Here is a 15,968-nt window from a genome sequence, read left to right as displayed (position 1 = left end):
TCATCGGTGACACTGCCTCCCGTCGCCGTCGCCTAGATGCGAGGTCGCTATCGCAACCCTAAAGCCACGCGTCTGCGTAACCAAATATACATACAAAGCTGCGAACTATTGTTTGTTTACCAGCTTTGCTTTTTAGCCTCGTCTATCCCACGTCGCAATAAATGCAGATTCTGAGGCTGGTGATACTAGAAATTGACCAGCAACTGAATATAAAAAGTGCAGGTTATTTAGTTCTGGCAATACCAAGTTTTAGAATCTCCACTTCCATTCTCTGTGACATGTGCTTGTTTCAGCTCTACATACATCACTCCGTTCCATCACCAAGGAATGCTCCCATCCCTGTTCGTAAACGTTCCCGACTCCCCATCCTTCCCAGCAGTAGCCAGCTCCACGATCCTCGTCGCACCAACCTCAGTGCTCGTTCCCGCTTCCATATACCCGCTCAAATTGGACTTGACCAAGCCAGGGCAAACAGAGTTGACCTTTCCTCCCTCAGGGCCCAGAATGCGATGGTAGTTCGCGGTCAGAATATTAATAGCCGCCTTGCTCGCATCATACACCTTATAGTCGATGGGATACCAAGGTGTCGTCTTGTCAAACGAGACCTGAACACTGCCCATGATACTCGAAACAAAGATAATCGTCGGCGGCGTAGCCTTCGCCTTCCGGATAAGCGGTAAAAGAGATTCAGTCAGAGTCCCAGTGCCAATGACATTCGGCGTGAATGTCTTGGTGTAGAGATCCCAAGTCGAAAGACCTGAGCCATCGAGCAGGACAGCAGCGTTGTTGATCAGGATGTCGAGATATCCGAAGTCGCGTTCAATAGTTGCGACAGCCTTCCTGATAGACTCTTCGGAGTTCAGGTCCAGTTCAAGCGAGGAGGCGCTGTGGCCTGCGGCGCGGAGGTCAGAGGCGACTTTCTCCCCAGCTGAGATCCTACGGGCGCCGATGATGACGTGGTAGTTGTGCTTTGAGGCGAGGATTTGGGCGGTTGCGAGGCCGATGCCTTGGTTTGCGCCGGTGATGAGGACGAGGTGGCGGGACATTTTGCTTGGGCCTTGGAAATGTTCTTTCAGATATCTTGGAATGGGTTGGTCAAGCTGATGCTGGTGGTGTTGGGTCATCGTTGCTGTATAATGCTTATATATATCTCAAACCATCAACCTTTACAGCGGTCAAGACCGATTACTAACCCGTATACCCGATATTGTCGCCCAAAATCTCTGTCAAGTAGTGGGAATGCATTACAAATCTGCATTGAAATAAATTGTCATAATGGGTGGCTTATTGTAGGGAAAGGTGAACGTCCGACGCCACTATCAGACCTGACATGCGGAACCTACCCGATCATCATCTGTCCCCAGATGATTTGCTTAATCAGAAGCTTCGATTATTGTAGCGTAAAAACCCCACTCGTGAGAGATTTGACATAATGGCTTACGGTCATGGCTTACGGTCATGGCTTACGGTCGAGCTGTTTGAAGGCTTACAGTGTCACTGAGTTGCTTACTCTGAGTATCTGGCCAATCAGGGATGAGCAGTCATGCAGAATCTGGTTTGTCTTAGCTTTATATATCCTAGACTTTGCGGTACCTGAACTGTGTCGCAGCCAATAATAGCTTGTTATGATACTACTCCAGCTTCCAGGTCCAAAACACTTACTACAAAGGGACCTTGATTAGAATTATGCAAAGCAGATAGTATCGTCAGCCGTGTCCTAATTATCCGTTATTGATTTGAGACTGATAAGAGTAGCAAAATACATATATAGTGAGCGAGAATTTCCAACTAGGCTAGAACCATTCGACAACATCGCCAGCCGCGCTCAGACAACCGCGCATTAGTGCTTCCACATTGTTGTTTGCCAAGGCAGTTGTCGCAGGCTATGGCCTGGAATATGGTTATCGGCAATGCCATCAACAATGGAATATTCTAGAGAGACAAGAGAGAAGGATACAGCTCCTCTTTCTTTCCTTTTCGCTTCAAGTTTGTGATACTTACTAATACAGGATTGCCAGTTGGAACAACACTGCCAACGCCCGTCACAGCAGTTTGCCCAAGATAAAGGACTTCCTATATCTAGGTTGGCTTTCTCATCATGGATGCGGTGGTGCGGATGCTGGCAAAGCCGAGGTAATAAGTTAATTTAAAGAGGGATGCGGCAGAACTTGTCAAGTTTTAGGAAGAGCATAAAATAATCTAGATCTTTGTGAGTCTCCCATATTGGACAACCTGCATAGAGATTAATTAGTGAATAATAAATGCTGTGGAATTCAGACAATATGCGAAGATCATCATCGCCAAGCGGCCGGTCGCCACCCCTATGCGAGATAATCCTCTCATATTGTCTCCGTAAACTTGGTACGGACTAGGTCTAGTGTTCTAGGCTTCAATACCTGTGCTTCGCCAGTCAAGAGGCCGAGTCCGAGCAGCGCAGACTCAGCTCCCTCGATGTCTAGAGAATATAAACCTCCCGCACCCTAGCCAACCCACCATGCTATATGCTGTGTATACTTCTCTGTCCACATTTATCTATTGTTGTCTAAATCAATTCGTGCTGATTGTTGACGGATGAGTTACAGCACGATGGACCGTGGCTCCCACAGCCGAGCTAACATCAGCTCAGGAAGTCGCACTCGGGCCAACAGCTGCGACTCGTCCGAAGGGAAAGACACATTGGTGAACAGACCGGCGCAGTTCGACTGGGCTATAAAGGATCTGGTTCGGACGGTGAGCTCGAAATCGAAGCAGTCGTGCCAATAGCTCCCCTTTGCCACGGAAAAGCACAGCTCACTTGACCCGCACAGCCCTGAATTCAACGCCAGGTCCTGGGCAAAATCCTTCTACAATGTGCGGTACAATGTCGACGAGGGCATTCCTCCACGCGTTGCCGGTATCACGTTCAAAAATCTCCACGTGCATGGCTATAGAAGCCCGGTCTACTATCAGATAAGTTCTCGCAATATACTAATAAAGTTACTGACCCTTGTTATATAAATGCTTAGTAGGAAGAAGCAGCAGATAAATATTCTTTAGGGTATCAATAGTTTACTTGTCCCTGGTAAATAGATCTGTGTCCTGGGTCTTCCTGGATCAGGCTGCTCAACCCTTCTCAAGACTATCGCCCAGGAAACCCACGGGTTTGAGGTAAACCCTTCTATCACTGTTAATTACCAAGGTACTAGCCTGAAGCAAATATTTACCTGGTTCCGTGGCAAGGAAATCTATACTATAGAAGTAGATACCCACTACCCCCAAGTCTCTGTCGGCGATACTCTCTACTTTGCAGCATTTGCATGTAACCCCTCGCTAGATACCTGGTAGGATAAGCCGTAAAGAATATACTACTTATCTGCAGGACGTTGTGGGGATCGCGCCTGGTACGCTGGAGGTATATGTAGCTCGAGTTTCAAGGAGTTGCTGCGAAATAACAAGGCTGCGAACCGCTTCGATAGCGCGCCCTCCGGTGTTGCGGATGGCGTGGGCGTCGCATTCTGCGAGTCTTAGGGCTCTCGCGGGGTCTAGGTGGTCTAGTTAGTAGCTATTTCCAGAGTTGACAGTTGAGGGAGATGAGCCCAGTCTAGTATCCACGCAGGCTATAACTGTGACCTTGCTACAAAGTAGATACTAGCATTATCCTCGTAACTGAGAACTCGAAGGATATTCTACTTACCGTGCCGGAGGAAACGCCAGATCACCCTTCGTGAACGTCACCACATATTTCTCGTTCGCGCCCTCGAACTCCCAGGTCGGAGAGAAGACAAACGACATAACAAATCTAGTATAGAATAACTTGGGCATCGAATAATTATTTAAAGGTCTTCTCTGAGATGTGTAGAATGTGAGCCGTTCCCGGGTGTCCGAGATAGGGCTTGCGTGATTGGAGTCGACTATGAGCTTACCAAAACATGGTTTCTCGCGGGAAATATCCTGACTCAGTGACAAAAGTTCGTGCGTCTCTTATTCCTCCGGAGTCCGGATTGTTATTTAATCGACATCAAGAGCCGCTTAGAGTCGACGTGCTCTGCCCTCGGCGAAGCTGTACAATGACCTGCTCTGAACTCGCTCGACAATTGTGTGAACTGGGGATGGCAATGAAAATGATAGGGAACTCTAAGAACATGCTGCGATATCCCGTATCAGTCGCGACAGCTAGATGATTACATGATACACTTATGACCGATTCAGTATTGTTCGCGCGGTGTATATCGGGGGCTAGGATACGGCGTGGACTGCACTCTCTAGCCCGACATGGCACCCCTCCGCAACCCGGCCTACTAGCCCTGCCAGAATAGAATAAGGCCTCATGAATAATATATCTCTAGACTGGTATCAACTTGTTCAGATGGGCATCCTTCTCAAGTGCGAGATCTAGACCACCGCATCTAGAACGCGGTCTTTCGTTAGTGAACTTCGACCATAGTAGCCTACTCACCTCTTAAGCCCAAGCCTTCCCCACACGCTTGTACATATACTTTGAGGTTCCTGAAGTCCATTGCGCGTACATCCATCCTATTGTTACCATTTTCTAGTGCATAAGATGGGGTTCACTTAATATCTACTCGATGAGTCTACAGCTTAGTGTTGAATCAAGTTAGTGTACATTTCGACAGGTCTGAATGTCAAAAGCAATGCTGGTCAAAATCGAGGAATCGGTGGCAACCACTGTCGAGACGCGCTGTTGGTACAGTGTAGGGCGCGCGATTGCCGCTAAAGATATGTTGTATGGGTTCTCTAAAGCTGGATACATTGTAGGCTACGAGCACGCGCGAAAAAAAAGATGTAGAGAACTTTGTAATCACCATCAATTAGCAATCTTTCGCGGCTCGTGGGTTGGAGACTCAAGAGTGATTCTTTTATCTACTCCGTAACGCCGACAGCCCTCAAATACTTAGAGGTCGGGGATCACAGAGCACCGATCCTCCACATGTCCGTAACTCTTTCCTCGAAATTTAATAAAGCCCGCAACCCAGGCCGCTCCACTGCACAAGCATCAGATTTTCAGATATTCAGCACGATGCCCTGCCTTCTGGGCAGAAACCTCGATGTTATAAAATTCAGCACCTTGAAACTGTTAGGTAAGCCAAGCTATCCTCTTGTCGCACGTTTAGTGCTGGTACCGTGCGGCTGAGAGGCGCAGGGCAGCCTTGCAGAACGGGCTCCTACGCTATTGCTGCACTAAGATTTTAGGGCTGTTGGGCTGATGCTGATCCAAACAACCCTGAAAGGTTTCGGGCCACTGATCGCTAGGTAGACAATGCAGAGCGGAGGAGGAGATTGTTCAAGGGTTGAAAACATCTAATTTGTAGTCATTGACGAGCTCGCTAACTAGGCATATCAACAAAAGCCAACGTAACCGGATATCGCGTTTCTATGAACCAACATAGGAAAGAAAAGAGAAGAAAAAGAAGAAAAAAAATGCACAGTGTAGAAGAGACGCATAGCCAACAGTCTATCGAAATCCAGACCCAAGGTCCATTGCGCTCATTTCGTTCTCGTCTCATTCCCATCTAAACACGACCATCGTAAGAGGTCGGCCGGTAGGAAGTAGGAGGGTAAGCAGCCGAAGTCGGGTTCATGGAAATGTCAGAACCCACACTCCCAGCCTTCGCATAGCTACCCTTCTTGCCCTTTCCCGCGCGCGTATGCCACACAGCCTGGTTCCACTGTCCCTTCCAGACGGCGCCGGGGTGGAAAGCACAAAGGCAGATAGCTGAGATAGCAATCATAGCAGCCTCAAGAATCATGAATGTGACCTCGTCATTCGCGAGGTGGCCATCGAAGCCCTCTGAGAGCTCTGCGCACCGGAAAACAGATCGAATGATGATCACCAGTGTAGCAATACCGAGGCCCCAAAGCGAAGCCTTGAAGTACCGACTGCGGCGGAGATCCTCAAATTCAATGTTGAAGTCCCCGGGGGAGGCCTTGCGCACGCAGAGGAAGAAGTGACCTGCCATACCGGTGAAGATGAGTAGAGAGGCGACCTGCCAGGCCAGACCTGCGATCATGATGTTGATACCCAGGTCGGTCATTTCGCGGTCATCATCTGGGGCTGTGGAGGCGATGGCACCGCCGATGGCTTGTAGGAGGAGGGCGATGAAGTCGAAGGTGATAAATGTGATTGTGTAGGTGCGGGGTTTGAAGTAGGAGATCTTTTCGCCGTAGGCGACAACAATGCGGGATAGGGTGAGGTAGATGGCGGCTGTGAGGAAGGCGGGGGCAATTGTGAGGGCGACGAGGTATCTGTTGGTAATTTGTTAGTATTCATGTGCTTGGAATAGGTAGACTGGGACATACTGAAGGAAGGCATCTCCGTTGAAGGGGTTATCCCATAAGCTGACACGACCGCCGTAGCCGACGACTTCTCCGATCAATCCTAAAACCATGGCAACCATAAAGGTCCATGTCTTGTAGCGGATACCGAGAATGAGCTGGATGATAGCGGCGATACCGAAGATGGCCATGAAGAGGACTTGACCCCAGAGCACAGGCCGATACTCGACCGATGCCATGCTCATGGGGCATGTGTCGACTGTGCATAGTTCGGGGTTCTCCAGAAGAGTCTGGTTGGAGGGCATTGTTTCCATTCCCATTTTGGCGTGTGAAATAGAAATAAAGTGCAAGACAAATTGGTGGGGCTACAGGCGCTTGAGATGAGGAGTCGGGATAAGCTTAACCGTTCGGGGCTGATGCTGATGTTGATGCTGATGTTGATGTTGATGCTGATGTTGATGCTGATGAAGAGAACCCAACCCGGGGATTTAGGGCCCCTTATATAGACATCTCATCATAATGCCAGTACGCCTTGCTCATACTGAGCTGTGTTGGATGTCAACTCCGCCGTCAGATTCTAGAGTCAAAAAATAAAGCTACCTAGGTGAAGGAGCAAAAGTGGAGCCAGTGAGATTAAACTCACTCAGATTCACTTGTGATTGGCTTTATCGTAAATTTCATCGCAAAGCCATGGCATTTAGGGCTAGACCCGCTCCCCAGCACTGGGCAGTGCTATGCTTGAGCGTTAATTATTTAGCAGCCTCTCTTCGTTCTTCTTCGAGGTGCCTATTTTTGTTGGCTGGTCTTACGAATTGGCCAATGATATTGTCAGCATCTGTCGATCAAACCCCTAATCGGCCTCGTAGGTTTGTGACCTGTCAGCACTGCCACAAGCTTCAAACTGCCAAGCCGACAAATCATGATGATGAAGAACGTCGGAACGGAGAAGAAGATGGGACTAGACTCGGACTCACCACGGTTCCCCAAGTCCCTGAGCAAGCCCGTATCTTTTTCCGTGTAGAGTCAGCACTTAACAGCTACTGGAGCGATCGTAAGTCCCACCGCTATGCCCTATATCAGGCCTCTGGCTGTGCACTGGCCTCCAATTCGAATTAGTTGATGAGACGCGTCAATGCACTGCTTTTTATGGCATCCAGGCAGCAACAATCAACAGTGCCGTTCCCCACGAATTTTGACGACCGTGCACTCATGCAACAAACTACGTCTACAGTCTCGATGTGTGATTTGCCTAGTAAAAGTCGTGGTATTGTACGAGAAAGTTTCTCATCCAAGCTCCCAAGCAATGCAAAATCTACGCTCGCTGAAGCCTTATAAATACCGTAAGGCAGCAGCTTACTGCTGGCCTATGCTCACTGCTGGCTTGGTGCCCACCGGCACTCACGGGGCCGCCCCTCAGACCTTCGGGAAGATTGCAAAGTCATCATCCCACCAAGTAATAAGGAAGCCATGAAGAGAGATTACACCCTCAAGCAAATAAAGAAACGGGTTCAAAACGTGCGGGTAACAGTGAGCTATTCCTAGAAGGGCTCTTTATATATCGTTTCATTAATGACAACAAGACCGAAACTGCGGATGTGAACTGAAGAAATACGTCGCAGTTCAGACGCAGAGATCTTTAATAGACAGTGAGGTTGAAGGCAGGGAAGGTGTAGGTCCAAGTTTCATAGGACTTCTCGTCAAAAACGCAATCAAAGCTGTTGCTGTTGTCGTGCCAGAGGGGACGGGATGGCTATTGACACAGCATCTGCGTTTCTCCTGCATATGTGCCCGAGGAATCCGAAGCGTTGAGGCGAGATGGCTGCTGGTCTTTCTCAATCCAATCGATCATAGTCTTCACCAAGGTTGCGGCTGACGGAAAAGGGCCTGGTTGCAGGTCGTTGACACCGCAGTGAGCAGCGCCAGGAATCAAGGAGGACTGGTACCATTCGGCAATCTCATTTAGGTGCTTCTTGTCGGCTAGGTCGCCGCCGTACATGGCCGCGTGGACGGTCTGCCAGTAATGAACAGAGGACGCGGCGGGCACACCGGGGTCAGACTCGCCATGGTAGTGCAATAACCTGCCGCCGGAGGATTTAAAAGAGGTGAGGTCTGGGACAGTGGTTTGCAGGCTATCCATATACTGGATCATGCCATAGTTCATCCACTGCACTAAGGTATCATAGGTGCCATTGTCCAAGTTGGAGAGGTTGTCCGACTCAACCAACTCGATAAACCGGGCAACATACTCCCCGCCAGTGGAAGGAATATCAATTGCCCATGTTTTAGTCTCAGAGCTATATTCGGTCACTGCATCAGACAGCTCTGCAGCAATCTGCCAGGAAAGATAGGCCCGGTCGCCCTTTGAATCGTGGAGGCCACCATAGATGGCCTCAGCTAGAGCCACACCTTCGGCAGTCACCGTTCCATTCTGAGCCGGCTGGTAGGAGGTCGAGCTACCCTCTACGCGCTTGCTGAACCCAAAGCCAAGGGACGGCTCGCCTACCAGGGAAGACAGATCGAACTGCAGCATGCAGAGATCAGTCCGGGAGACTACCCCATCGGTGCGACCATCGAGAGGGTCGCAGGCAGTAATGGTATCATTGACAATCTTGCTCAACTCACAAGGGGGGCGGATAGTAATTCATCACATTCTCCACTATGGCAGGAAAGAGGTGATTCACCTGCTGTTGCGCGAACCGGAATGCTGGCGCTCCAGCAACCACGCCATCATACTCCTCACCCCAGCGCTGGACATGCAACATGTACGCCGCATCCCAGTTGACAGTGCCGTTGCCATAGAGGTTGACTTCGTCATAGCTACTAGAAAACCCATCATAGCCCGTATCAGTGATACCTGACGCCGCCCCGTACGGGAAGCCTTCTGTCGCATCGGTGGCGAGCGAGAAGCCTTGACCACCAGCCACAAAGAATCGGTTCTCGAAGTCAGAAGGGCTTGGCAAAGCATACTGTAGGACGACGCGGTCACCCTTGCCGGCATGAGTGTAGGCGACGGTGACATTGCAGTAGTTGTAGGTGGTCGACGAAGTGGTCGTTGAGCCACCAGGGCCTGTGCCCGCCGTTGCGTTGTAGACAGTATTGACAGACACCGTAGACGGATTTCAATGCCCAGCAAAGTCCCATTGGCAGAAAGGGATGGTTGCACGTTGGAGACGGTGCACAGCTGGGCAATGGTGCGCGGCTTCACCAAGCTGCTGGTTACCAGCACTGTAAGGGCTGCAGGAGACCGGTAGCGCATGCTGAAGAGGTTTGGGGTAAAAGAATGACTTGACGGAAACGAACGTCGATTGATGAGCTGAACAATAAAATTGAATCGAGAAAATTAGTGGTGTTTTGAATGAGTTGAAGGAGGCCGTATACGTCAGCTTTAACGTGGCCTTCACCTGTGTGAGATATCCACGGGCTTCTTCTATGTGCAAATCGCTAAACCAAGGGCTAGACCCAGCGTCCATCGAATCTCTGCAGGTTGATAGCCGGACGACTGCCATGAGCGAATATCCCAGCTTCCCGTGCCTTACGCGTCCTCTCCCTCAGAATGATAAATTCAAACTCTTTTTTTCACCCATTTGGCGCACGTTGTCATCCGAACCGCCGACCTTTGATGCCGCCAGTTAAACTGATTCTATATGTCGTCTAGACCGAGGGCTGTTCCTTGTCCGCGTTGCCGGTAATGGAAACCATCTCCGACCTCGGTGAATGAGTGGAGTCGACGGATAGCCCTAGTGCGCTATGCAAGATTGATAAGATTGGGCTATGACGCGGTCACTGTACTTACGAAATGAGTACAGTGCTAGCATTGTCGATCTTTCATCTTCCGGTATTAACTGTTGGCACACGGATTGAGTGGTTTAGGATCAGATCTGCATCTAGCATCCCAGGCATCCAAGTATTCCTGCCTACCCTGGCTGGGGTGTTTATTAGATATCATATCATCCGACTGAGCGGCGCATGAGGATGCCCGGGGGGTATAAAAGCGCCCTGTGGCAGTGTCCCTGAACAACGGACCACTACTTGACAAAAGTATCCTAGCCACGATGCGTTTGAGCCTGATCGTTCGCCTCTAACGGCTGCTGTTGTGGCCGGAGCGCCCACCAGCACCACCCCGACGACAGCCTCCTCAACGATGCCTTCGGTCACGCTCGACTACTGTACAGTGGTCGCGGCCACCGGAAACAGTAGCCTAGGCTTCTACGGTTCGCGAAGCCAGAATGGCCTCCGGTGGAGATCGAGGTCAATTACGGTAACATTGTGTCGGAATCTATCGACTGCAGTACCAGCGAGGATTGTCTCTTCCTCGACATCTGGGCGCCGGCGAACAGCACCGGGGGACCCATCGGCTGACAGAGCCTGTAGCGTTTCGGCAGTCGCGCCCCTCAGCTCTTCAGCCGCGCCTACATCATGTCACCAGGCTACGTGCCGGGTGCCGGCCATCACCAAGCTGAGATAAGGGCCTAGATTGTCTGACACACAAGATCAGTTCCGGCTAAGAGTGATGATCAGAGCTACTGGCAAAATGTATCAACAGCGTTGGGCTGCTCCGCTGGTGATATCATGTGCATGCGCTCCGTGAACTTCACCACTCTCATGACTGCTGGCAGTGAGGTGGCAAGCAACTACAGCTACCAGCTCCAGCCCCGGGTCGATGGAGAAATCATCGCCGACACCTGTAAGTCCTGCCTCCGTTGGCCTGTCATAAGTAAGCTAACTCTCGGTAGACGAGGCGCAGTTGTATCAGAAGCGTTTTAACTTCAGTGGCCTTGTTGTGATCAGCCATGAGCGGCACGAGGAGAACAGCCAAAACCCCAGCACCGTCACTACCGAGGCCGACATTGTGGCGGAGTTGCAGTTGTATTTTCCGGCTATCACCAAGGACGTGATCGACGAGATCCTCCGCCTTTACCCGGCTTCGCACTACGCTAGCGCGGGCTATCGTCTGGCCGACATTCGCCAGGGCTTTGATATGACCGGCAAGAACCTGGCTCTGACCCAGGCGATGCACAACGAGACCTGGAACGCCATTGTCAACCTCGAAGAGGCCACACACGGGCCAGACCAATATTACTATTGGTACAGCACTTGTAGTACGGTGCCCGCTAATGGGCTGACTTCGACGACGTCAACGTCTGTCAATGCCGCGGTTGCTGTATGCTTGCTCCTCCCTTCTCTGGGATACTTTGCTGATACTCTGCAGCGTACAATGCAAAAGTACCTCACAGGCAATCCCAACACCCTGTGGCCTGAGGACAAGATCTACTGGCCCAAGTATGGAAATTTGACCAACACCATCTCCTTCAACAATACCTTGTCACTCACTGTGGACGAGTTGGCCAACGATAAGAGCCTCTTCTGGAACAAGGTGCTTTGGTACTGAGCGGAGAGTGGCCGACAAGAGTAGATGTACTTCCCCTGAGAGACAGGCCATGGTAACTAGGTAGGTACCAGGAAATGTAAATAAAACTCGTATCTCAGAAATTCCCGTCCAACGGAGAATTTCTCGCTATACAAAGTCAGAAACGCGGTGTTTTCTTTTAATTGACGTAATTGTATTTGCTGCGGACTACCACTCCGCACTCACTCTTTCTTTTCTGTGGTTTTCAATGAGAAATGCGAGGCGTTGTTAGAATGTTCAAGTCACTGGATCTGTCTCTATGGAAATGGGTCCTTGAACATGTAGAATGAAAACCTATGTAGCGACTTTCTCACTGGCTGGCTAGACAGTTTCAGGGTGGTAAGAATCCTTAGACAGGCAATTACGTTGTCCCTGAGCCGGCTCGGCATGGGAGTGAAAGCGGTTTGGTTCTTCAATCTCGTCGTTTTTTGATCAATTGAACAATCATGTACTGATGACTTTATAGCTTTGTACCTGTGTCTATGATTTTACAGCTGTTGCCTCTTTCTGACATATGATTGCGCAGCTACAGATGCGCTGCTTTTAGTCATACGACTGACAGCGCTAGTCCTAAACAATTGATTGTCAAGGACATAGTGCCTGAGACCTCATGCCCTGGATGAAGTACAATGACGTGACCTTAATTGAATTTGGTTATGGGGCCCATGGGTAATGCAGTAATTCGTTCACCACATAACGGTACGAGCTAAGAATCACTGCATATTCCGCCGCTGACCACCCACCTCGAACGGCTGAACTTTGATAGGACCTGGTAGCTGTAATATACTACAAAGTTCCGTAATTTTCCCATCTTCACTTTTCATTACCGAGCATGAGAAGAGCAGTCACACCGGTCCTATCAAGACCGATCGGCGAGGGAATGTCGAGATAGTGATAGTCATTGTAGTCTATCCCCTATCGATCTGAGGCGGGCAATGATCTTCGAACCTTGGCAAACTCCAGCGAAGACCAAGGGGGATCAGAGTCGGAGGTCCGAGATCGCGAACAGTCAAGCATCCAACAGTTTTGCTAAGACCCGTTGTTCAGGAATCGGAATCTGGAATTGCAAGGTTGCTACGTCGACGCTTACGCAGCTGCTAGTAACACCTATTGTTTCTTAATCTTATCATGCGCGCTCATTCGATATGATCTTCCATGAAACGGCAGGGAGGGTGTACGTACGTTTCGGCGCGCCGGCCTTAAGATGGCTGTTTGAGTGGTCTTCTCGGAGATAATTGCCTAGAATAACTTATGGTGCCAACTTCTGCTCTCGTCCGTTGAAGTTCTCGTGCGATCCGGTTGTTGAATCAATGAAGGCGAAGCCGTCCCATACGTCAGCTCATCTCGGTCCTCCGTGGACCTGTGCATGGATACTGTGGTATAGATACCCGTGGCAAGACTGCTTTGATGAGAAGTCCTCCTTCCTCTCATCCCCTCGTGCCTCGTGCGTTATTCTCATCATGATTCCTAAGCTCTTTTTTTTCGTGCGTGACAGCCTCCGCCCTGATTTGTGGCGTGCTGGCGGACTCTTCGCGCATCGTCACCACGAGCTACGGTAAGGTGCTCGGAACCTCGTCCGAATATGTTAACGGGATCAACGTCTACAAGGGCATGCCCCACGCGGCGTCTCCTACCGGTTGGCGACGTTTCCGCGCGCCCGAGAAGCCTGACAGCTGGCAAGGAGTGCGCAATGCCAGCGTCTTCGGTCCGCAGTGTCCCCAGCCCAATATGGGTGCCTCGATCTTCACCACGGGCAACAACGAGATGAGCGAGGACTGCCTTTCTGTCAACGTCTGGACCCCAGCGAATGCCGCCGCCGGTGATGACTTGCCCGTCTATGTCTGGATTTATGGCGGCCGCTTCTATATGGGATCCGGCGATGTTGTGACCTACGACGGCGCCTCACTCGCCTCCAAGGGCATGGTGGTCGTCACCCTTAACTACCGTCTCGGTGTGCTCGGCTTCATGGCGCATCCCGATCTCTCAGCTGAGTCACCCCACAACAGCTCCGGCAACTACGGCGTGCTCGACATGATCTCCGCCCTCGAATGGGTGCACGAGGAGATCCGGCAGTTTGGAGGCAACCCGGACCACATCACTGTCGGCGGTCAGTCGGCCGGCTCTTCGGGTGCTCTGGATATGATGTACAGTCCCCTCACAGCCGGGCTGGGAGTGGTTGGCGTCATCGCCGAGACTGGAGCGCGCGGGGTGCGCGACCCTATGATGGGTGGTGCCTCCACCAGCTACCGCCAGAAGGAGAACGCGGAGAACTTTGGCAAGATCTTCCTGCAGGACCTGAACTTGACTAGTATTGAAGAACTCCGTCAACTCAACTACACGGATCTCACCGAGTATGGCTTTGACAATGGGATCTGGTACGAGTCCACCCCCTACGTCAACATCAGCGCCTTCATGGAACCCCCCGAGTGGCGCCCGGTGCACGACGGCTACGTCTTGCCGTTGGGATACGGCGAGTCCCTCTGCGAGAACGCTCACCACGACGTCCCCATCCTCACTGGCAACAATAAAGATGAGTCCGGCGCGGAGGAGACGCAGGACTACACGCTGGCCGAGTACAAGACAGATTTCACCAACATGTTTGGCAAGCTCGCCACTCACTTCTTCGATCTCTACCCGGCCACCAATGTTACCGAGGCCAACGACATGGTAAACGAGTGTTATCGCGACCTGAGCCGGACGGGCACCTGGGACTGGGCGCTGGACTGGGCCAAGGGAGGCGCGCAAAGCGACGTCTACACCTACTACTGGACCCGTGCACCCCCCAATGGCAACGGCGGCGCCTATCACGGCTCCGAGCTGTACTATGCCTTTCACACTATCCCTTACGCCGATACCACGGCCAATTGGACCACCACTGACTACGCAATTGCGGATGTGATGCAGAACTACTGGGTCAACTTCATCAAGACTGGTGACCCGAACGGGCCGGGGCTCCCCCAGTGGCCCCCGAGCCAGACCAATGCCACTACCATGTGGCTGGGCGACTTCTGGGGCGTTGGCCGGGTGGCCGAAACCGATGCTCGGATCGATCTCATCCGGGACTGGTTCAGCCAAAATGTGGAGTGGTAGAAAGATTTTCCTGGTGGCCCAGGGTCTATAACCTTTTCCACTGCACTGAGAACGAACCATAGAAGCAGTCTTTCTGCGCGTGTGCGAACATGTCCGCTGGCAAGTTGGATCTTCCACTGCTCCCTTCTTGCTCTACCAAACTCCGACTTGACTATCGCGCTTTTGGTGGCATGGTGGCTGTTTAATTCGAAAACATGTCAAAATAATCTTCCAATAGGTGGGTGGGATAAACCGCTGGGCCCGGAACTCATGGCGCTGGAAGTAATTAAGGACTAGTAACTTGTGCGATAATTATGACATCTAACTCTCGTATGCCCCTGAATATTACATTCAGAACATGTTGATGAAGTATATCTTGGTACGGTAATCGCCTCGCGCCTGTCGACTCGGCGGCCTCAGTAGCTCGCCGCGCTCGGGATTATGGCCGGTCGTGACAATAAACAGGTTACTGCTAAGTATACTATAGATTAGTACTAGAGGCTAGAAGAGGAGTAATAGCTAGCCTTACTATTAATCTTAAGGTAGATATTTCTATACTTAAGGAAGCAGAACCTAACCTTTATCAAGAGTATACCTAACTCTATCAGCAGATCTTACTTCCTAATATATTATCCCTTTTGGATACAACAGAAACATCCTAAACTATCCTCACGCGGAAAGGGTACCGGAAGTCACCCTTAGATCCACCCTGTATCATCACTGCTGGGCTGGCCCAGAGCGCGCAGAAGATCTAAAAACACTCGAGGACGTAGAAGGCCAAATCCGCACCAGTGCCGTAGGTTCAACCCTGGCAACCTGGTGACATGGTGACCTGTGAGTCGCCGGCGGGTGGCTAGTCACATAGCAGCCGACTCGGTGTATGGAACGTCAACCATATATTCATTTCCAGCTCGCAAGAGGCCACAAAAAGAGAAGCAGCAAAAAAAAAAAACATACAACAGCTGGGATTCGCATGTGGTCACCCACCATACTACTAACCAGCCGGCGTGTGGCTTAAGTACGGCTGAGCGGACGGGAAGCCCTGTTCTCCACACCCTGTGGTCGTATGTATTAGACAAGTCTTTGAAGTAAGTTACGTAGCAAATGCGGTTGAAGACACTTTAAATTCGGCTAATCGAGGACTTCGAGGACCTAAGTCTAAGGCCACCACATGCATTAGGATAAAATCACGGCTCGTCCTTGCATACAGATTGAATGA

At 50.8% G+C, this 15,968-nt stretch overlaps 5 protein-coding genes across 5 annotated transcripts; 2 read left to right on the top strand and 3 right to left on the bottom strand.

Annotated features, from left to right (window-relative positions):
* Positions 1-317: 317 nt before the first annotated feature.
* On the bottom strand, positions 318-1,046 carry BDV17DRAFT_297377 (uncharacterized protein; the record flags this gene model as incomplete). The annotated part of the gene is made up of 1 exon (XM_073763481.1): positions 318-1,046. One exon carries the CDS (start codon positions 1,044-1,046, stop codon positions 318-320), a length of 729 nt encoding a protein of 242 aa, XP_073609921.1.
* Positions 1,047-5,355: 4,309 nt separating this feature from the next.
* On the bottom strand, positions 5,356-6,775 carry BDV17DRAFT_24526 (RTA1 like protein-domain-containing protein). Its single transcript, XM_073756026.1, has 2 exons — positions 6,298-6,775; positions 5,356-6,243 (listed from the first exon to the last, which is right to left on the bottom strand). Exons 1-2 carry the CDS (start codon positions 6,591-6,593, stop codon positions 5,511-5,513), a joined length of 1,029 nt encoding a protein of 342 aa, XP_073609920.1. The 5' UTR covers positions 6,594-6,775; the 3' UTR covers positions 5,356-5,510.
* A 1,248-nt stretch (positions 6,776-8,023) lies between these two features.
* BDV17DRAFT_296690 (tannase and feruloyl esterase-domain-containing protein) lies at positions 8,024-9,529 on the bottom strand (the record flags this gene model as incomplete). Its single annotated transcript, XM_073763349.1, has 3 exons — positions 8,024-8,794; positions 8,955-9,340; positions 9,388-9,529. The coding sequence occupies 3 exons, from the start codon at positions 9,527-9,529 to the stop codon at positions 8,024-8,026; spliced, it is 1,299 nt and encodes a 432-aa protein (XP_073609919.1).
* A 1,160-nt stretch (positions 9,530-10,689) lies between these two features.
* BDV17DRAFT_296689 (uncharacterized protein) lies at positions 10,690-11,662 on the top strand (the record flags this gene model as incomplete). The annotated part of the gene is made up of 4 exons (XM_073763348.1): positions 10,690-10,711; positions 10,769-10,957; positions 11,007-11,434; positions 11,483-11,662. The coding sequence occupies 4 exons, from the start codon at positions 10,690-10,692 to the stop codon at positions 11,660-11,662; spliced, it is 819 nt and encodes a 272-aa protein (XP_073609918.1).
* Positions 11,663-12,825: 1,163 nt separating this feature from the next.
* Positions 12,826-14,770, top strand: BDV17DRAFT_297370 (carboxylesterase/lipase family protein; the record flags this gene model as incomplete). The annotated part of the gene is made up of 2 exons (XM_073763480.1): positions 12,826-12,854; positions 13,153-14,770. 2 exons carry the CDS (start codon positions 12,826-12,828, stop codon positions 14,768-14,770), a joined length of 1,647 nt encoding a protein of 548 aa, XP_073609917.1.
* Between the last annotated feature and the right edge of the window lie 1,198 nt (positions 14,771-15,968).

The sequence above is a fragment of the Aspergillus undulatus genome (genome assembly GCF_047715775.1).
Source record: "Aspergillus undulatus strain CBS 261.88 unplaced genomic scaffold BDV17scaffold_112, whole genome shotgun sequence".
In the NCBI taxonomy this organism is placed as follows: domain Eukaryota; kingdom Fungi; phylum Ascomycota; class Eurotiomycetes; order Eurotiales; family Aspergillaceae; genus Aspergillus; species Aspergillus undulatus.
Note: the sequence above shows the minus strand (reverse complement) of the source record. Positions and strands in the feature narration are given on the sequence as shown.

What these genes read in the sequence shown, in the direction of transcription:
- BDV17DRAFT_24526 (XM_073756026.1), bottom strand. Translation starts at nt 6,593, where the DNA reads ATGGGAATGGAAACAATGCCCTCCAACCAGACTCTTCTGGAGAACCCC. An exon ending in AACGGAGATGCCTTCCTTCA is followed by an intron (nt 6,244 to 6,297) that starts GTATGTCCCAGT and finishes AATTACCAACAG; the next exon opens with ATACCTCGTCGCCCTCACAA.